This window comes from Salmo salar, unplaced genomic scaffold (genome assembly GCF_905237065.1).
Source record: "Salmo salar unplaced genomic scaffold, Ssal_v3.1, whole genome shotgun sequence".
NCBI classification, from domain to species: Eukaryota; Metazoa; Chordata; class Actinopteri; order Salmoniformes; family Salmonidae; genus Salmo; species Salmo salar.
This window is the reverse complement of record NW_025548569.1, coordinates 547954-569965: the sequence shown is the minus strand read 5'-3', so window position 1 is coordinate 569965 and position 22012 is coordinate 547954. Positions and strand designations below refer to the sequence as shown.

The window sequence follows — 22012 nt, the reverse complement described above, 5'->3', positions numbered from 1 at the left end:
TTCTCATGATCCTATTATTTCGTGGCAACAGAGGGTTCTCAAGGGATGGACCTGTCAGTGTTCAGGGGAGGTGTTTAGGTGTTTCATTAGGTGCCACTACGGTGGAAAGTCCAAACCAGGTTTCCACCATGCACATTCCTCCCGAATATGCCGATTTGGCAATCGCCTTCTGTAAAAGGAAGGCGACTCAATTACCACCCCATCGACCGGGGATTGTGCGATAAATCTCTTGGAGGGTGCTGCACTTCCCAGGAGTCACGTGTATCCTCTGTCACAGGAGGAGACGACGGCTATGGAAACATATGTCGCTGAATCTCTGGGACAGGGATACATTCGGCCCTCCATTTCACCTGTCCCCTCAAGCTTATTTTTTGTGAAGAAGAAGGATGGAGGTTTACGCCTGTGCATTGACTATCGAGGTTTCAACCAGATTACTGTTAAATACAGTTACCCGCAGCCTCTGATAGCCAGTATGACAGAGTCATTGCTCGGGGCGCGCTTCTTCACAAAATTGGACCTCAGGAGCGCGTACAACCTGGTGCGTATCAGGGGAGGGGATGAGTGGAAGACGGCATTTAGCACTACTTCTGGGCACTATGAGTACCTCGTCATGCCGTATGGGTTAACCTGTTAGGGCTAGGGCGCAGTATTTACACCGCCGGATAAAAACGTACCCGATTTAATCTTGGTTACCACTCCTACCCAGTAACTAGAATATGCATATACTTATTACATATGGATAGAAAACACCCTAAAGTTTCTAAAACTGTTTGAATGGTGTCTGTGAGTATAACAGAACTCATTTGGCAGGCAAAAAACTGAGAAGGTTTCATGCAGGAAGTGGCCTGTCTGACAAGGTGTCGTTCTTCTTGTCTCTGTTTATTGAAGAGTGAGGATCTTAGCTGTCCCGTGACACTTCCTACGGCTGCCATAGGCTCTCAGAAGGTGGCAAAACGCAGAATCGTGGCTTTGCAGGCTCTGGCTGAAAAAAAGTAGCGCATTTGGGTAGTGGCTGGTTACAGTACTGTGAGACTCAGGCTCGTGCCCGCGTCGACCGAAAGCTGTGTTTTCTTACCTCTGTTTAGCTAATTGGACATTCCCGGTCGGAATATTATCGCTTTTTTTATGAGAAAAATGGCATAAAAATGGATTTTAAACAGCGGTTGACATGCTTCGAAGTACGGTAATGGAATATTTAGATTTTTTTTGTCACGAATTGCGCCATGCGCTCGACCCTGATTTACCATTTCAGATAGTGTCTGGGACGCACGAACAAAACGTTGCTATTCGGATATAACGATGGATTATTTTGGACCAAACCAACATTTGTTATTGAAGTAGCAGTCCTGGGAGTGCATTCTGACGAAGACAACAAAAGGTAATCAAACTTTTATAATAGTAAATCTGATATTGGTGAGTGCTAAACTTGCCGGGTGTCTAAATAGCTAGCCCGTGATGCCTGGGCTATGTACTTAGAATATTGCACAATGTGCTTTCACCAAAAAGATATTTTAAAATCGGACATATCGAGTGCATAGAGGAGTTCTGTATCTATAATTCTTAAAATAATTGTTATGCTTTTTGTGAACGTTTATCGTGAGTAATTTAGTAAATTGTTAGCGAATTCCCCGGAAGTTTGCGGGGGGGTATGCTAGTTCTGAACGTCACATGCTAATGTAAAAAGCTGGTTTTTGATATAAATATGAACTTGATTTAACAAAACATGCATATATTGTATAACATAATGTCCTAGGGTTGTCATCTGATGAAGATCATCAAAGGTTAGTGCTGCATTTAGCTGTCTTCTGGGTTTTGGTGACATTATATGCTAGCTTGAAAAATGGGTGTCTGATTATTTCTGGCTTGGTACTCTGCTGACATAATCTAATGTTTTGCTTTCGTTGTACAGCCTTTTTGAAATCGGACAGTGTGGTTAGATTAACGAGAGTCTTGTCTTTAAATAGCTGTAAAATAGTCATATGTTTGAGAAATTGAAGTAATAGCATTTCAAAGGTTTTGAAAATCGCGCCACAGGATTCAACTGTCACAAAAACCCAGAAGACAGCTAAATGCAGCACTAACCTTTGATGATCTTCATCAGATGACAACCCTAGGACATTATGTTATACAATATATGCATGTTTTGTTCAATCAAGTTCATATTTATATCAAAAACCAGCTTTTTACATTAGCATGTGTCGTTCAGAACTAGCATACCCCCGCAAACTTCCGGAGGAATTTGCTAACAATTTACTAAATTACTCACGATAAACGTTCACAAAAAGCATAACAATTATTTTAAGAATTATAGATACAGAACTCCTCTATGCACTCGATATGTCCGATTTTAAAATAGCTTTTGGTGAAAGCACATTTTGCAATATTCTAAGTACATAGCCCGGCATCACAGGGCTAGCTATTTAGACACCCGGCAAGTTTAGCACTCACCATAATCAGATTTACTATTATAAAAGTTTGATTACCTTTTATTGTCTTCGTCAGAATGCACTCCCAGGACTGCTACTTCAATAATAAATGTTGGTTTGGTCCAAAATAATCCATCGTTATATCCAAATTGCGGCATTTTGTTCGTATGCTTCCAGACACTATCTGAAAGGGTAAATAAGGGTCGCGGCATGGCGCAATTCGTGACAAAAAAAATCTAAATATTCCATTAGCGTACTTCAAGCATGTCAACCGCTGTTTAAAATCCATTTTTATGGCATTTTTCTCGTAAAAAGCGATAATATTCTGACCGGGAATGTCCATTTAGCTAAACAGAGGAAAGTAAACAAAGCTTTCGGTCGACGCGGCACGAGCCTGAGTCTCACAGTACTGTAACCAGCCACTACCCAAACGCGCTACTTTTTTTTCAGCCAGAGCCTGCAAAGCCACGATTCAGCTTTTTACCGCCTTCTGAGACCCTATGGCAGCCGTAGGAAGTGTCACGGGACAGCTAAGATCCTCACTCTTCAATAAACAGAGACAAGAAGAACGACACCTTGTCAGACAGGCCACTTCCCGCATGAAACCTTCTCAGTTTTTTGCCTGCCAAATGAGTTCTGTTATACTCACAGACACCATTCAAACAGTTTTAGAAACTTTAGGCTGTTTTCTATCCATATGTAATACGTATATGCATATTCTAGTTACTGGGTAGGAGTGGTAACCAGATTAAATCGGGTACGTTTTTTATCCAGCCGTGAAAATACTGCCCCTAGCCATAACAGGTTAAACAAATTTTTTTGTAAGAAGATCCATTCCAACATTTGGAATTGGACTTATTGAAATATTCCGAATTGAGGCGAAGAAGGGGTGTTTAACAGTAACAGATAAGTATAGCAAATGGGTAGAAGCGTTCCCAACTTACTTGGTGGACATGATTAAGTCAAGATATTATCCCTAGAGTTGGTTTACTAGGAGCCATCTCTTTAAATGATGGATGACAGTTTAGCTAATCAGGTAGAGCCTATAGAATGACAGAGTTAGAGATACCAGAACAGGTAGACATAGAAGTTGAAGAAATACTAGCAGAACACATGAGAAGACTGTTTGTTAACCAAACCCGTATGTCCAAGATTTTGTGTCCAACAGGTGAATTACAGGAGAAGGTGATTCACTCAGTACAACCAGGAGACTGGGTGTGGATCCAGTCCCTAAGGAGAAAAAACTGGAAGCAACCCCGTGGGGAAGGCCCATACCAGGTTCTGTTAAACCACTGCCTTTGCCATTAGAAAAGCTGAGAGAGTCACTTGGGTCCACGTTACCCACTGCAAGGAGGTATGTACACATATGAGCACTGTTGATCACACACAGAGTTAGGAGAAGAACCGATACCAACAGGGTCCGGGGGTTACCTCCTTAACGAAGATGTTCTATCCCGACCGTTCATCACTGTGTGTGCTCCTAGAGGTGTGAGTATGGGGTGGTACCTAGCAGAGAGACTAAGGGCAGGAGAGGGTTGGCGGTTCTTGGGAGGAGTAGAGACTCAGCTGCATCATAGTCTAATCTGACTGATACATTCAGATCCACCACCTTCTGGCACTAATCATACGATACCGTTGTCATTGAGAAGAAGTAGAAGATAAACTATATAATACACTGATGAGTGACTTACAGAATAAGGAGTCAAAGAAGATCAAGATGTAGGATTTAAGGTAAACATTAAACAATTTCCTGGGAAAGAAGACAACTGTACAGGAATTGGGGTTGGCCAGATTGAAGTACTCAGCCAACCCACCTCGGTTCACCTTAACCCCTGATGAGCACCAGTGTTATAGATACAAGAATGGCACCGAGAACTTAGATGACTTTAATGGCTGAAAGTAATCGTGAATGTGACTGACTTAGGTTTGAAAGATGAATAGAAAATGTTTAACCTCACAGCACCTATAACTGATGAAGGGTGGGCTAGTACCAGCAAAGGACGCATACGACGGAAATTACCACAAAGGGTGGTTGGAACTTGCGCCCTGGGGTTATAGGTCCAACCAAGTCAAGTTAGTCATCAGAGGCCAGTTATGGGAGGCTAAAGTAGGCACAGGAGGAGTTTTGACCAGGATGGGAGTAGCTTTGTCTAGATGGATGCTATTGGCATTCTCAGGGAAGTTCCAGATGAATACAAAGCTATGAATCAAATATGTGAAGGCTTTAACACTACATTATTTTGGTGGTTGACAATAAATTAAAATGTGGATGGGATTAATGACATCTTTTATAATCAACAGATTCATGAATGAAAACAGGGATGCAGTAAAGAGGTTCTCTGACCAATTATCCACCACCCCCTCATGACCTGGTAAAATAGACTGACTCTCGATACGTTATTGGCAGAAGAGGGCAGTGTAGGTAGAATGATTAGGTTCAGCGCTACACGTACATTCCTGATAACACATCCCATGTTTGGGAAATGGAAAAGTGTTGTAAGAACTGTATTATGGGCTGCTTTCACCTGTATGAGTGTGTTTGTGTTGTGTGGATGTTGTCTCGTCCCATGTGTGAGAGGTTTAATCTCCAGGACTCTCGAGAGATCGATGACGCAGCAGTTGGTGAGATATGGACCGATTCCGAGCTCCGATGAGTGGGATGGCGAATGCGGGCCTCCAGGCCAGGAAGATGGCTCCTTCTCTTTCAATAACGAGGAGCCAATGTTTGATGAAACAATTTTCAACGTTTTGATTGAATTTTCAACGTTTTGATAGACTGTTCCTTTAATGAAAATGATGATGAAAATCCTAAACAGAAGTGCCATAATTGGAAATAGGCCTAGGACAGTAATGGAAGAGTAGGAGGAATATTCATGTATTGGACTTGTTTAATCATGGTATTACAATTAATTTCCATATAGCATGTGATTGTTAGTGAATACTCATAGTATGTGATAATCGTTATGTAATCCCATATAGTGTATGATTATGTTTATTTCCATATAGCGTGTGATGTATTTCCATATAGCGTGTGATGTATTTCCATATAGCGTGTGATTTATTTCCATATAGCGGGTGATTATTGCATTTACATATAGCGTGTGATTAGTAGGGTTCTCAGATAGCATCTGATCATATCATGGTGAATTATTGAATCATTTAAGGGTGGAATTGATAAGAGAATTATCTAATAAAGGTAAATGAATCAATAAACCATGATGAATTATTAGTCATACAGCATGGTTAATGAATAATTAATGTAATGATCAATGTAGGGACCGATTAGTCTGATTAGTTCCGGAAAGTCCAGTAACCACTGGAGAGGGAAAGAAATGTGTGTATGCAATTAGTATAGAGAGATAGAGAAACATATGGTCAAGGGAGTGGAAGCTTCAAGGAGTTTCTAACCTTGAGGGAAAAGAACAGGCTGAGCTCTGGATAGTGATAAACAGTGTGAGAAGTTTATGGGGGTTGCAGGTCACCAACGGATTGTGTGTAAATGCATGTGCGTAGTTAAGCAAGAACTATATAATGACTGTTTTGTTATCCTGACCTCAGAACGTTCTCTGAATAAAGCTACAGAAACCTTTTGCAGAAAGCTGAGTCCTTGCCTAATTATTTTAACCCATTGTCTTACAAACCTTGGGCATTAGTCAAGGCGAATTGATTATTGATTATTATCATCAAAGATATAACATTCCTTTAACAGCTATACAAAATAACAGCAGTGCTAAAGGCACCAACCCACAAAACCCAGGTGAAAACCCACTCCTAATATATGACTCCCAGTCAGGAACAATGACATGCAGCTGTTCCTGATCAGGAGCCACACAGACTACAAAGAAATAGACAGACTAGAAACTACATAGTTCTGCACAGTGGGCCATCTTCTTAGGTTCCGAACTGTAGGCTGTCTCACTCGGTTCTGCACAGTGGGCCGTTTTCCTTGGTTCCGAACTGTAGGCCGTCTCACTCGGTTCCGGGCTTAACACTCTTACCGGATACTCAGGACGGGTACTGTTGTCGGACACTCAGGACGGGGCACTGTCTCCAGACTCTCGAGGCTGGGCTGACACACTGGAAGCCTGATGCGTGGGGCTGGTAGTGGAGGTACCAGGCTGGAGACACACACCCTAGGGCTAGTGCGGGAAGCAGGAACCGGCCGAGAGGAACTAATATTACGCACTAGAAGCCTGATGCGTGCTGCTGGTACTGGAACTGCCAGTTTGAGAACACGCACCTCATGGCTAGTGCGAGGAGCGGGAACAGGCTGTGTAGGACTAGGCTGACTCACGGGAAGTTTGATGCGTGGTGCTGGTACTGGACGTGCCAGACTGGAGGTTCGCACTTCTGGGTCAGCACGAGAGGCGGGAACTGGAAAAACTGGGTCATGGAGGCGCACAGGTGGTCTTGATCGCACCTCCTGCACAACCCGTCCTGGCTGGATGGAACTAGCAGCCCTGTACGAGCGGGGTGCTAGTACAGGGAGAACTGGGCTGTGCAGGGGTTTGATGGTTACTGTGCGTAGAGCGGGCGTAGGGTAGCCTGGTCCTAGGAGGCGTACCGGCGACCAGACGCGCTGCGCAGGCATCCTCCTACCAGGCTGGATGCCCACTCTAGCACGGCATCTGCGAGGGGCTGGAATAACGCACACCGGACTGTGCGTGCGTATGGGCGAGATCGTGCGCACTTATTCATAACTCGGCGCCCTCCACTCCATACACTTCTCCATATAAACACGGGGAGCTGGCTTAGGGCTCACCCTTGGCCCAGCCAAACTACCCGTGTGCCCCCCCCCAAAAAAATGATTGGATGCCTCTCGTGCTTTTCCCTCAACGCATTCATAGCCTCGTACCTACGCCTCTCTGCCTTAGCTTCCTCTATTTCTTCCCGTGGGCGACGGTATTCCCCAGCCTGGTGCCAAGGTCCGGCCCCGTCCAGAATTTCTTCCCATGTCCAATTCCCCTGATAGTCCATGTAATCCACCTGCTGCTCCTTTTTCCGCTGCTTGGTCTTCTTGAGGTGGGTTTTTCTGTCACGGGTGTCGTTGGGTAGGGACGACCAAAACGCAGCAGGAATGTGGATGCTCATCTTGAATTGTTTATTTAAATAAAGCGAGCACGGAAAAAGTAACAAAAACGAAAACAACAGAAGACAGTATAACAGGCTATACAAATAACAGCAGTGCTAAATCAACAACCCATAAAACCCAAGTGAAAACACACTCCTAATATATGACTCCCAATCAGGAACAACGACATGCAGCTGTTCCTGATCGGGAGCCACACAGACTACAAAGAAATAGACAGACTAGAAAATACATACAAAACACAACCCTTCTGCCATGTCCTGACCAAATACTAATACAATAACTCCCTCTGCTGGTCAGGACGTGACAACATTTCACTGTAAGGTCTACACCTGTTGTATTCTGCGCATGTGACTAATACAATTTGATTTGATTACATTTTTTATTTAACCCCTGGTATCCTCCAACCCCAACGGTCCATGCCAGATATTTGACCTCTAACCCCTGGTATCCTCTAACCAGATTGGTCCATGACAGACATTTGACCTCTAACCCTTGGTATCCTCTCTCCCCCATTGGTCCAGGTGAGAAGAAGAGGTCATTGGGGCGGGACTACCACCCTCTGTGTCTGAAGTGTCAACAGTGTCAGAGACAGTTGACCTCAGGACAACATGCTGAGGTATGGAGAGAGAGGGAGGGAGGGAAGAGGAGGAGGGAGAGAAGGGGGACCCCAGGACAACATGCTGAGGTATGGAGAGAGAGGGAGGGAGGAAGGAGGAGGGAGAGAAGGGGGACCCCAGGACAACATGCTGAGGTATGGAGAGAGAGGGATGGAGGAGAGGAGGAGGGAGAGAAGGGGGACCCCAGGACAACATGCTGAGGTATGGAGAGAGAGGGAGGGAGGGAAGAGGAGGAGGGAGAGAAGGGGGACCCCAGGACAACATGCTGAGGTATGGAGAGAGAGGGAGGGAGGGAGGAAGAGGAGGAGGGAGAGAAGGGGGAGAGAGGAAAGGGGGTTGAGAGGGAGAGGAGAGCGGAGGGGGAGACGTAGGAGGGAGAGGGGAGAGAGGAGAGAGGGAAGGGGAGAGAGAGTGAGTCAGGGAGAGAAGGGGAGGGGAGAGAGGGAAGGGAAGGGGGAGTGAGGGGGAGAGATGGAGAAGTGGAGGGAGAAGATAGTGCAACTGTGTCAGAGACAGCTGACCCCAGGACAACATGCTGAGGTACGAAGACATGGAGGGGTAGTGTGGGGAGGGAGTGAGGGAGGTGGGGTGGGGAAGGTCTGTCTGTCTGTCTGTCTGTCTGTCTGTCTGTCTGTCTGTCTGTCTGTCTGTCTGTCTGTCTGTCTGTCTGTCTGTCTGTCTGTCTGTCTATCCGTCTACATGTCTACATGTATGTGTGTATCTATGTATCTCATGAACTAAGATGTTTTCTGTGCTTTGTGTTTCAGCATGATGAGAAACCCTACTGCACTAACTGTTACATGAAGATGTTTGGTACCAGAGGTAGATACTGCTTGGTGATGTACTGTAACTGTTGTGATGAGAAACCCCTACACTAACTGTTACTTTAGCTGCTGTGCGTCCCAAATGGCAGCCTATTCCCTACATTGTACACTACTTTGGCCAGAGACTTGGTCAAAAGTAGTACACTAAATAGGGAACAGTGTGTGTCTTAGGATGCTATGTACAGCAAATATCTCATACATCTCTCTCTCTCTCTCTCAGCAGGTAACAGGAGACTGATGTCAAACTGTCACAGCTCAGCCTCCTCTTCCTCTTCCTCCTCCTAGGAACCAGTCTACCAAAAACCACCAAAATACAACCTAATGAGAACTAACAGCCTATCAACAAGGATCTATGTTCAACAAACCTGACATTCAGCCATCAAGACAATGACCAACCAACTAGACCCAACATTCAGCCAACCAACATTTGACCAACCAAGAAATATTCTGAAAGTCTCCCTCTGTCAGTCAGTCATAAAACAACTACCTTGACCACAACATTGTGTTCAATGGAGAAACGGTTGTTCTTCAATAAAACAGAAGCTTCTACAGTCGTCTGGTTGAAGTGTGTTAAACACAGAGTCTCTTTAGGCATCAACACACATCCTACACTACACATGTACTGGAGTACACAGACACACATCCTACACTACACATGTACTGGAGTACACAGACACACATCCTACACTACACATGTACTGGAGTACACAGACATCCTACACTAGCACATGTACTGGAGTACACAGACACACATCCTACACTACACATGTACTGGAGTACACAGACACACATCCTACACTACACATGTACTGGAGTACACAGACACACATCCTACACTACACATGTACTGAGTACACAGACACACATCCTACACTACACATGTACTGGAGTGGACACTACCTAGTCAGATCATGTTTCAATACCACCAGAGTTCTGAACACACACACACACACACACACACACACACACACACACACACACACACACACACACACACACACACACACACACACACACACACACACACACACACACACACACACACACTTGGCTATGAGGGTTTCAGCATGATATTCTTACTGTATGTTGTAGTCTGTCCAAGAGGGGAATCACACAAGACTGACAGCCTGTCATTTTATTAAAAGCATTCAGTTGATTACATGGCAGTTTAGAGAGCAACATCATAACAATAATCTACATCATAATCAATAATCAATATCATAACATTTATAATCAATAACATCATTATCTATATACTACTAACAACATCATAACAATAATCTACATCATAACAATATCATAACATTTATAATCAATTAAATTTTTATCTCTAGACTACTAACAACATCATAACAATAATCTCATCATAATCAATATCATAACATTTATAATCAATTTTTTACTAGCTACAACAACATCATGAGAGGTGAACAACAACAACAACAAACCCCTTTATTAAAAATTGTTTCAAAATACAAAGAATGAACAGATGATTATAATAATACATGGACTAATAATGGAGACACTTCAAGATAAAGAATCTAAGAGACACTAAATAAGATAAAGAATCTAAGAGACACTAAATAAGATAAAGAATCTAAGAGACACTAAATAAGATAAAGAATCTAAGACACTAAATAAGATAAAGAATCTAAGAGACACTAAATAAGATAAAGAATCTAAGAGACACTAAATAAGATAAAGAATCTAAGAGACACTAAATAAGATAAAGAATCTAAGAGACACTAAATAAGATAAAGAATCTAAGAGACACTAAATAAGATAAAGACATTAAGAGACACTAAATAAGAATCTAAGACAAAAGCAAAAAGCAATACATTCAAAACTTCAATTTATTCTGGAACACAAAACAGACGTAATTGAGCTACTCTCTTAAAATAATCAAAACCCATGTTACCCAGAACCCCATGTTACCCAGAACCCCATGTTACCCAGAACCCCATGTTACCAAAACCCCATGTTACCCAGAACCCCATGTTACCCAGAACCCCATGTTACCCAGAACCCCATGTTACCCCAAACCCCATGTTACCCACAACCCCATGTTACCCCAAACCCCTTGTTACCCAGAACCCCATGTTACCCAGAACCCCATGTTACCCGGAACCCCATGTTTCTCTGGTGGTAAAAACCAAACTAAAAGGAATAATGGTGGTTGCAGTCACTCCTTTTAGATTTCTTCCAAGGTTCTAGAAAGATAAACTAATTCTGAACTTGTTATTAAAATTACAACCACTTCAGGTTTGTCACCACATTTTAAACACCAGTCCACTGCTGACCATCCATTTAAAACACAAAACTGACCTAAGATCAGCATGTAGGGTCAGCTTCATTCTACTCCTACTCTGTCCCCTGGGCTGCTCTCTCCTCTCCCAGTCCAGCTTCAGCTCTGGAGCTCAGAGAGACCATCTCCATGGCATTGACATAAAGATCCATGCTGCTCACCCTGTTCACTCTCTTCTGCCTCCTGGTGGGCTAGGGAGACACAGCACCAACAGTCAGACATTTACTCTCTAGTATCTCCATTCTCTCTCCCTCCCTCTCCCCCTCACCCTCTCCCTCTAGTTTAAATGACTTGTAACGTCTGAGTAAATGTCTTTACCTTGTAGTACAGGTATAAGGTGGTGATGGCTGTCAGTAGGATCAGCAGCACTACAACGTGTCTGATGATGAAGGCTGGCAGAGGAGAGGCTGCAAACAGAAACACCTTTGATGAGGGGACTGATCATCATCACATAGATCTGTGGGAAATCTGTCAATGACAAAGTTATAAGTCTGGTTCATGTTCAGTTACCTGTGATGGTGAGGGAGAGGAGCTCACTCTCAGAGGAGAAGTCATGAGAGAAAACATAATTGTCATAAACACAGCTGTAGTTCCCTTGGTGGGAGTCATCTGCAGCAGGGAAGAGGAAGGCAGCAGAGTGATTGACAGCTGGCTGGGTCTGGGTTCTGTTGGAGCCGGTGAACGTGAGGAGGAAGGAGCCTCCTGAGTACTGTGGCTGAGTGGAGCAGGTGATGGTGAAGCTGTAGCCCCTGAACACCTCGGGCCCCTGGTGGCCCCTGGAGACCCCTCCCATTGAGTCAGTCAGGGAGATATCAGGCTGGACCAGGAGATCTGTAACAATAAAAGAGAACAAGAAAAACCTCTTCAACTAGTTTCCTATAGATATGACAATAACATCAGCATGTAACAGTGCTAGCCACCCTCCCTCACAGGGCAACATGAGTAGTGGGCCTACAGTCACTGAGACAACATATGTTGATATCAGGCTTAAGCAGGACATCTGGAACAAGAGGAGAGAAAAAGAAAACGTAGCTCCTCAACTACTTTCCTCATTTAGATATGACAATAACATGACATGTGACAGTGGTAGTGAGTAGAGACGTTCACTGAGATAACACTCAAATACAAAAGCATTCTGGGATATTTAAGTTGTATTTGATTCCTACTTGACTGAGTGATCTATTTTGCAAAGCAGACTTACAAGCTAAGCAGTCATCATGAGAGGTGCAGAGGAAGTTGTATGGATGAAGGAAATAGTTGAATATAATTACAATATCTTGTTATTACCTGAGCAGATCACTGTGAGTCCAGGATAGAGATCATACATTCTCCTACACTCCTTCAGTACAGGCTCATCCCCATGACAGTCAACTCCAAACCCTCCAGTGGTGTTTCCAGGTAGAACTGAAACAGTGGAGCCACAACCCAGCTGTCTACACACTACTGCAGCTACATCCCTCTGGTTCCTGTCTTCAGCTCCCACAGTCCTCCACTCTCCCTGGTCGTACCACTCCACTCCACCAGCACAGCGACTGCCTCCTCCCACCAGCCTCACATCATCAGGCTCTGAGAAAAGAAAAGAGAGAGACAGTAATCTTACTATTTTCTCACTAAAACACACCTATATTGTCTCTCATATTCTTCACTCCAGGTGAGAAACAATGTTGATTGAGAGACAAACTGTTTCTTACCTGAGCAGGTGAGTCCAACAGCATTACCAGGTAGACAGGTGTTGTTTTCTCTGTCTGAGGTGTCACAGTCCAGGAGAAGGGACTCTTTGCCTTTACACTGGAACTCTTTATCCCAGGTCTGACCCTCACCTTCTCCATAGAGCCCCCCCTGTAGAGCTGCAGGAGCCCCACAGCCAAGCTCCCCACAGACTACCTCTGCATCCTGCCGGTCAAAGTCAGCTTCACACACTGAGGCCCAGGACTGATTGGACTTCACCTCCACTCTCCCAGAGCAGAGACCAGCTCCATCCACAAGCCGCACAGACTCTGGAGAAAAGACTTGGTTGAACATTCAATCAGTGTTGTTGATGACACTGTCAAGGACTAAACACAAATATGTTGGATAAAAGATTGTAGTTTGCTATGTTTGATACTGTAAGAGGTAGAAATGGGTTCTTAGTCACTCAGGATAGGGTTGGGAATAATGCAGGCAGGAGACAGGAATAAGTTCACTTCACTTTATAGAAAATAAACAGCTGGACATCCATCAGGCAGCTTCACTTCAGTACCATCTGAACTACAATGATCTGCCCATGAACATCTCCCATAAACCAATATGACAAACACAAATATAATGTTTAAATACATCTGACATCTCTCCCTCTATTTAAATGAAATAAAAACACATAAAACATGATACATGGTAATATTGTATAATGTATAAATACATCTCTCAATATGACCAGTCTCTTACCGGAACAGGTCACATGATGATAATATCTACCAATACAGACACCAGGTTCTCCTATGATGACACACTGTCTAATAGAAGACTCATCTCCACTACAACTAAATAGTATGACTCCTCTTCTTCCATCTTCAGCCAGAGGTCCTCTAGATTCAGCTACAGGATTCCCACAGTCCAGCTCTCTACACACAACCTTAACCTCTATCATCATTCTCCACCCCACAGTACATAGACCCAACCACTCTCCTCTGGAAAAGACTTCCACTGTCCCAGAACAGGAAGTGGTCCCATTCACCAGTCTGACTGAGTGTTCAGCTGTAAACAGCAGAGAGGAAAACACAGTGGTGAGGACAGATGATGACAGTGATTCTGTTATTCTAACAGCAGTAGTGCTTTGTGGTTGACAAGTATTAGTAGTTCCATAAAACACTACTTGTTATTGGGGTTTAGAATGGTTTGTATGGACACATGAATTTCTCCATGTGGGATAATAAAGTTGACTAATATTGAACTGCTATAATCACTGTAGATTTATACTCTACCTACCTGGTGGACTGACGCTTTGAGCCTGGAGATCTGAGGAGAAAGAGAGAGACAGAGGAGAAAGAGAGAGAAAGAGACAGAGAGATAGAGAGAAACAAAGGAGAAAGGGAGGAGTCAGAGGAATAGAGAGACAGAGGTTAAATGAACATCAACATGACCTTTCATGATGTGATGGGGAAGACAGGCTTATCGTTGGTATGGTGCAACAACACCCATGTGTACATACACTATATATACAAAAGTATGTGGACACCCCTTCAAATTAGTGGATTCTATTTCAGCCACACCGCTTCCTGACAGATGTATAAAATCAAGCCATGCAATCTCCATAGACAAACATTGGCAGTAGAATGGCCTTAATGAAGAGCTCAGTGACTTTCAACATGGCACCATCATAGGATGCCAACTTTCAGATGGTCAAATTTCTGCCCTGCTAGAGCTGCCCCGGTCAACTGTAAGTGCTGTTATTGTGAAGTGGAAACATCTAGGAACAACGGCGGCTGACCTCGGTTGCAACACTCACTAACGAGTTCCAAACTGCCTCTGGAAGCAACGTCAGCACAATAACTGTTTGTTGGGAGCTTCATGAAATGGGTTTCCATGGTGAGCAGCCGCACACAAGCCTAAGATCACCATGGGAAATGCCAAGGGTCGGCTGGAAAGGTGTAAAGATCGCCTACATCGGACTCTGGAGCAGTAAAAACGTGTTCTCTGGAGTGATGAATCACGCTTCACCATCTGGCAATTCGACGTACAAATCTGGGTTTGGCGGATGCCAGGAGAACGCTACCTGCCCCAATGCGTAGTGTCAACTGTAAAGTTTGGTGGAGGAGGAAAAAGGGTTTGGGGATGTTTTAAATGATTGTTAACGCTACAGCAAACAATGTGCTAAAACATTAAACATTAAGAGTGTTTACTTATCAGACCCACATATATAATAAATATACTATAAAATACTATATTCATATGCTTTTAGTACTCACACATGAATCATATCATGTATGCAGGTCATGTGTTGTTTTGAGCCAGCAGTAAAACACACTGACAGGACAGTTCCACTTATGGCCACTAGGTGGTAGTCCCCCCACTCCTTTCCTCCCCTTCTCCTCTCCCCCTTCTCCTCATATCCTCTTCTCTTCTCCCCTCTCCTCCTCTCTCTTCTGATCTTCTCCCCCTCTATCCTCCTCTTCTCCACCTCTCTTCTCCTCTTCTCTCCTCTTCCTCTTCTCTCCCATTCCTCCTCCCCCTCGCCTCTACTCTTCTCCCCCTCGCCTCTACTCTTCTCCCCCTCTCCAATCTCTAACCCCCCTCTCCTCTTCTCCCACCCTCCTCTTCACCTCCCCCTCTCTTCTTCTCCCCCTCTTCTCCTCCCCTCCCTTCTCCTCTTCTCCCCCTTCTCTCCTCTTCTCCCCCTCTCTTCTCCTCACCCTCTCTTCTCCTCTTCTCCCCCTCTCTTCTCCTCCCCCTCTCTTCTCCTCTTCTCCCCCTCTCTTCTCCTCCCCCACTCTTCTCCTCTTCCCCCCTCTTCTCCTCCCCTCTCTTCTCCTCTTCTCCCCCTTCTCCCCCCTTCTCCTCCCCCTCTCTTCTCCTCTTCTCCTCTACTCTGTTCGCCTCTTCTCCTCTTCTCCCCTCTCTCATCTCCTCTTCTTCTCTTCTCCCCTCGCCTCTCCTCTTCTCCCCCTCTCCTGTTCTCCCACTCGCCTCTTCTCCTCCCCTCTCTTCTCCTCCTCCTCTTAGTCTACCCCTCTCTTCTCCTCTTCTCTCCATTTTCACTTCTCCCAGTCTCCTCTTCTCCCCCTCTCTTCTCCTCTTCTTTTCTCCAACTCTCATCTACTCTTTTCCTATTCTCCTCCTCTCCCCTTCTCACCCTCTCCTCTCTTCCCTCTCTCCTCTCCTCCCCCTCTCCACCACCCCTCCTCTTTCCCCCCTCTCCGCTTCTCCCCCTCTCCTCTTCTACTCTTCTCCCCCTCTACTATTCTCTCCTTCTCTTCTTCTCTCGCTCACCCCCTCTCCTCTTCTCCCCTCTCCTCTCCCTCTCCTCTTTCCCCCTCTCCTCTTCTCCCCTCCCCCTCTTATTCTCCCCCCCCTCCTCGTCTCTCTCTTCAGCCCCTCTCATGTCCTCTACTCCCCTACCCCCTCTCCTCTCTTCTCCTCTCCTCTCCTCCCCCTCTCCTCTCCTCCCTTTCTCCTCCCCGCTCCTCTTATCCCCTCTCCGCTTCTCCCCGCTTCTCTTATTCCCATCTCTGCATCTCCCCCCCTTCTCTTATTCCCCTCTCCGCTTCTCCTCCCCCTCTCCTCTCCTCTCTTTTCTCCTCCCTATCTCCCTAAATCAGCCTGCTTTTCTATTTTAATCAGGTCCCTACACAGGCTCAGAGGGATCCTGTGATGGAGGGACATTTCCTGGTGACAGTAGTCCTTGAAGTGCTTCTGCCGTAAGTCTTGGAGGCCCAAAAACTTCTCTGCTGCAGTTATAATAATGTGCAGTACAATGAATAACTGTGGCTGTAAATGCTATAAAATCCACCTTTTCCACAATAAGTGTATCCAGATCACTTGATTGACATATAACATTTACAACTGGTTGTGGTACATCCACCTCCATATCTTCTTCAGAACTGTGGCCTCTTTCCCTTCAACTCTCTTCACCACCTCCACATAGGAGACTTGCTGTGCAGCCCTGATCCTTGACTCCTCAACCTCTTTCACCCTAACAGGGCATTCTGGGAATTCAGAAATATGATCCCAGCTACATTCTCCAGACAGGGCAATAATACAGATAAACAGCAGTGTCCAACGGTACGCCAGAGATATCAACACCATCCCACTCCTGGTTACTATGACTACACCATATCAACACCATACCACTCCTGGTTACTATAACTACACAATATCAATACCATACCACTCCTGGTTACTATAACTACACAATATCAACACCATACCACTCCTGGTTACTATGACTACACAATATCAACACCATACCACTCCTGGTTACTATAACTACACAATATCAACACCATACCACTCCTGGTTACTATGACTACACAATATCAACACCATACCACTCCTGGTTACTATGACTACACAATATCAACACCATACCACTCCTGGTTACTATGACTACACAATATCAACACCATACCACTCCTGGTTACTATGACTACACAATATCAACACCATACCACTCCTGGTTACTATGACTACACAATATCAACACCATCCCACTCCTGGTTACTATGACTACACCATATCAACACCATACCACTCCTGGTTACTATAACTACACAATATCAACACCATACCACTCCTGGTTACTATGACTACACAATATCAACACCATACCACTCCTGGTTACTATGACTACACCATATCAACACCATACCACTCCTGGTTACTATGACTACACCATATCAACACCATACCACTCCTGGTTACTATGACAACACAATATCAACACCATACCACTCCTGGTTACTATGACTACACAATATCAACACCATACCACTCCTGGTTACTATGACTACACCATATCAACACCATACCACTCCTGGTTACTATGACTACACCATATCAACACCATACCACTCCTGGTTACTATGACTACACCATATCAACACCATACCACTCCTGGTTACTATGACTGCACAATATCAACACCATACCACTCCTGGTTACTATGACTACACCATATCAACACCATACCACTCCTGGTTACTATGACTACACCATATCAACACCATACAAGTCCTGGTTACTATGACAACACAATATCAACACCAGACCACTCCTGGTTACTATGACTACACAATATCAACACCATACCACTCCTGGTTACTATGTCTACACCATATCAACACCATACCACTCCTGGTTACTATGACTACACGATATCAACACCATACCACTCCTGGCTACATCCGATTGGCCAGCGGTAGCCCTATAGTGCACTTGATTTGCTCTCTGGGCCAGCCAGAAAGGCAGTTTGTACATTCAGACACATCAAATGGTTCAATATGGCAACAGTTTGCCTACCCGGCGTGCAGGGCAACTGAATCAGGTGCACCTACTGCCATCAGCCCGAGACCCCCCCATTAATAGGAACACAAGGCTTTATCGTGGGTTTTTACAGAAATGCTTGGCGATCCACTAGGAATGCCATGGAGATCAACCGGTTGGTGACCACTGTTCTAGAACATTTAGTGAAGTTCAATCTCGTGCTTCTCACTGTTGGCTGATTTATCTGCAGTTTAGAGGGGAACATTGTGTCACACACTGATCTGTTTCACCTGTCTTTGTGATTATCTCCACCCCCCTTCCAGGTGTAGCCCATCTTCCCCATTATCCCCTGTGTATTTGTTTGAGTCAACCAGTGGTTTGTGTCTGCGCCTGCTTTTTCCCCAGTCTCTGTTTTCTTGTCCTCCTGGTTTTGACCCCTTGCCTGCCCTGACTCTGAGCCCACCTGCCTGACCACTCTGCTTGTCCTGACTCTGAGCCCGTCTGCCTGACCACTCTGCCTGAGCCTGCTTGCTGATCTGTACCTCTGCCCTCTTCTGGATTACCGACCTCTGCCTACCCTGAGCATGCCTGCCATCCTGTACCTTTGTCCGCTTACTCTGGACTATCGACCCCTGCCTGCCTTGACCTGTCTTTGCCTGCTCCTGTTGTCTGCATTTGGGTCTTACCTTGGTTCTAATAACACTGACCATCACACCAACCTCTTACATCTAGACGTTCCGCTAGCTTTTCGGTGAAAGCACATTTTGCAATATTCTGAGTAGATAGCTCGCCATCACAGGCTAGCTATTTTGACACCCACCAAGTTTGGCCCTCACCAAACTCAGATTTACTATAAGAAAAATTGGATTACCTTTGCTGTTCTTCGTCAGAATGCACTCCCAGGACTTCTACTTCAATAACAAATGTTGGTTTGGTTCCAAATAATCCATAGTTATATCCAAATAGCGGCGTTTTGTTGTGCATTCAAGACACTATCCGAATGGTGACGTCGCCGGTAGCGTTTCGTGACAAAATATTTCAAAATATTCCATTACCGTACTTCGAAGCATGTCAAACGCTGTTTAAAATCAATTTTTATGCGATTTTTCTCGTAAAAAAGCGATAATATTCCGACCGGGAGTCGTTGTTTTCGTTCAAAAACTGAAAATAAAAAATGGTGTCGGCTCGTGCACACGCCCCCAGTCTCATTGTTCTCAGATCGACCACTATCCAAATGCGCTACTGTTTTTCAGCCATGGCCTGCAAAGTCATCATTCAACATTCTGCCGCCTTCTGAGAGCCTATGGGAGCCGTAGGAAGTGTCACGTTACAGCAGAGATCCTCAGTTTTCAATAAAGAAGTGTAGAAGGCCAAGAAATGGTCAGAGAGGGCACTTCAGGTAAGGAATCTTCTCAGGTTTTGGCCTGCCAAATGAGTTCTGTTATACTCACAGACACCATTCAAACAGTTTTAGAAACTTTGGAGTGTTTTCTATCCAAAGCTAATCATTATATGCATATTCTAGTTTCTGGGCAGGAGTAATAATCAGATTAAATCGGGTACGTTTTTTATCCGGCCGTGAAAATACTGCCCCCTATCCATAACAAGTTAACTGACATTAGTGCCTGTCCCCAGATGGACAGTTAGGCTACAGTAAAGTACATTTACAGGTGATCACATCATTGTCCTGCTTTGTGACAGATTTTTACTGTCTGCTTCCAGTTGCATGTTCTTTACTAACCCTGCAAATGATAATATATCTTACAATATCAAAACATTTCTCAGTAACTGTCACAAGTGTATATCAGTATAACAGCATCTTACCTGTACACCAGAACAGGATCGTCAATATCACTGCAGGTATCATATCTGCCTCTAACTGGGGCTCCACTGACCGAAACAAGTGTACTGTCATGAGTGAGTGGACTGAGAGTGAGAAATACTGCTCGGCTATATTACTTCTATCTCAATACTTCCTGACTTCTATGATGTGACAAACTTTTAAGCAAATCAGATCAGTTAAACCCACCTACCTACAGGAAACATTGACATTAGAAAAACTCCACAGGAAACTGCTGACAGAGCAGCTGTTACACATAGTGTGTCCTATAATATCTTACCTAATTGTCAGTGCTTGACTTGGGAAAGTCACCTCTAACTTTCTGTGGTGTAGAAGCTAGAGGACTGTTACCCAAGTCAACAAAACAGGTGTGGTGGTAAATTACAAATTAGACATGCTATGCTGTTTTTGTTACTTAGATAATTGTATGTTGTTAAATGCTAGTGTTTTTTCACTGATACAAACTTGTCTTGTGTGACTTATTGATAAGTCTGGGCGTACAGCCAAGAGCTGTTTTGGTGTGACCGCAGTGTGTGACACATCCTGTTTTTCACAATCTGCAGGAACTCAGTTATGTGGAAACATGCAGAACGGATCAGAGAATAGTGTGAGCTGTGGTAACTAGACGGCTGAGCCCTGGTGCTGTCAACGTCAGCTATCTTCATCTGCAGAGACAAGTTATTCACCTTTTACACACTATGTTCCTCACCCTCTCTCTCCCTCCTCTCGTCTCCTTCTACCAACCCAGTCTGTCAATATGTCCTATCTCTCTCTCATCTCTCTCTCCCTCCTCCCCTGTCTCCTTCTACCAACCCAGTCTGTCAGTTAGTCCTATCTCTCCCTCCTGTCCTGTCTCCTTCTACCAAACCAGTCTGTCAGTTAGTCCTCTCTCTCCCTCATGTCCTGTCTCCCCCAGTTGCTCACTTCCACCCTTCTCCCTCCTCTTCGACAGACCTGATGTTGTATGTCAGGGTTGGGGTCAGGTCAGTTTACAGCTGTGTCTGTAAACAACAACCTTACATGGAAATAAATTAATTCAAACTACATTCAAGACTTGAGTTTATTCAAGTAGAATAACAAAAGGACAGAACATGTGACGTTCAGAACTAGCATTCCCACCGAACACTTCCGGTGAATTTACTAAATTACTCACGATAAACGTTCACAAAAAACATAACAATTATTTTAAGAATTATAGATACAGAACTCCTTTATGCAATCGAGGTGTCCGATTTTAAAATAGCTTTTCGGTGAAAGCACATTTTGCAATATTCTGAGTAGATAGCTCGCCATCACAGGCTAGCTATTTTGACACCCACCAAGTTTGACCCTCACCAAACTCAGATTTACTATAAGAAAAATTTGATTACCTTTCCTGTTCTTCGTCAGAATGCACTCCCAGGACTTCTACTTCAATAACAAATGTTGGTTTGGTTCCAAATAATCCATAGTTTTATCCAAATAGCGGCGTTTTGTTCGTGCGTTCAAGACACTATCCAAGGGTGACGAAGGGTTACGCGCCCGACGCGTTTCGTGACAAAAAAATTATAAATATTCCATTACTGTACTTCGAAGCATGTCAACCGCTGTTTAAAATACATTTTTATGCTATTTTTCTCGTAAAAAAGCGATAATATTCCGACCAGGAGTCTTTGTTTTCGTTCAAAGACGAAAGAATAAAAACATGGTGTCGCCTCGTGCACGCGCCTCCAGTCTCTGTTCTCTGATCGACCACTATCCAAATGCGCTAATGTTTTTCAGCCAGGGCCTGCAAAGCCACCATTCAGCTTTTTGCCGCCTTCTGAGAGCCTATGGGAGCCGTAGGAAGTGTCACGTTACAGCAGAGATCCCCTGTTTTGGATAGAGATGATCAAGAAGGCCAAGAAATGGTCAGACAGGGTACTTCCTGTACAGAATCTTCTCAGGTTTTGGCCTGCCAAATGAGTTCTGT

General features: G+C 44.4%; 1 protein-coding gene and 1 long non-coding RNA gene across 2 annotated transcripts; one reads left to right on the top strand and one right to left on the bottom strand.

Moving 5' to 3' along the window:
• Positions 1 to 8038: 8038 nt before the first annotated feature.
• LOC123733155 (uncharacterized) lies at positions 8039 to 9407 on the top strand. The gene is made up of 3 exons (XR_006763627.1): positions 8039 to 8134; positions 8903 to 8957; positions 9180 to 9407. It is a non-coding gene; the product is annotated as an uncharacterized lncRNA (long non-coding RNA).
• Positions 9408 to 11046: 1639 nt separating this feature from the next.
• Positions 11047 to 20194, bottom strand: LOC123733151 (CD5 antigen-like). Its single transcript, XM_045712519.1, has 8 exons — positions 20046 to 20194; positions 14229 to 14258; positions 13689 to 13997; positions 12956 to 13261; positions 12552 to 12830; positions 11775 to 12095; positions 11583 to 11671; positions 11047 to 11455 (listed from the first exon to the last, which is right to left on the bottom strand). The coding sequence occupies exons 1-8, from the start codon at positions 20134 to 20136 to the stop codon at positions 11321 to 11323; spliced, it is 1560 nt and encodes a 519-aa protein (XP_045568475.1). The 5' UTR covers positions 20137 to 20194; the 3' UTR covers positions 11047 to 11320.
• Between the last annotated feature and the right edge of the window lie 1818 nt (positions 20195 to 22012).

Bases quoted from the DNA above. Each gene is read 5' to 3' on its own strand.
- LOC123733151 (XM_045712519.1), bottom strand. From the start codon at position 20,136: ATGACAGTACACTTGTTTCGGTCAGTGGAGCCCCAGTTAGAGGCAGAT. The intron at 12,831-12,955 runs GTAAGAAACAGT...TTCTTTTCTCAG, and splicing joins TGTTGGACTCACCTGCTCAG to AGCCTGATGATGTGAGGCTG. The intron at 12,096-12,551 runs GTAATAACAAGA...TTATTGTTACAG, and splicing joins ACTCACAGTGATCTGCTCAG to ATCTCCTGGTCCAGCCTGAT.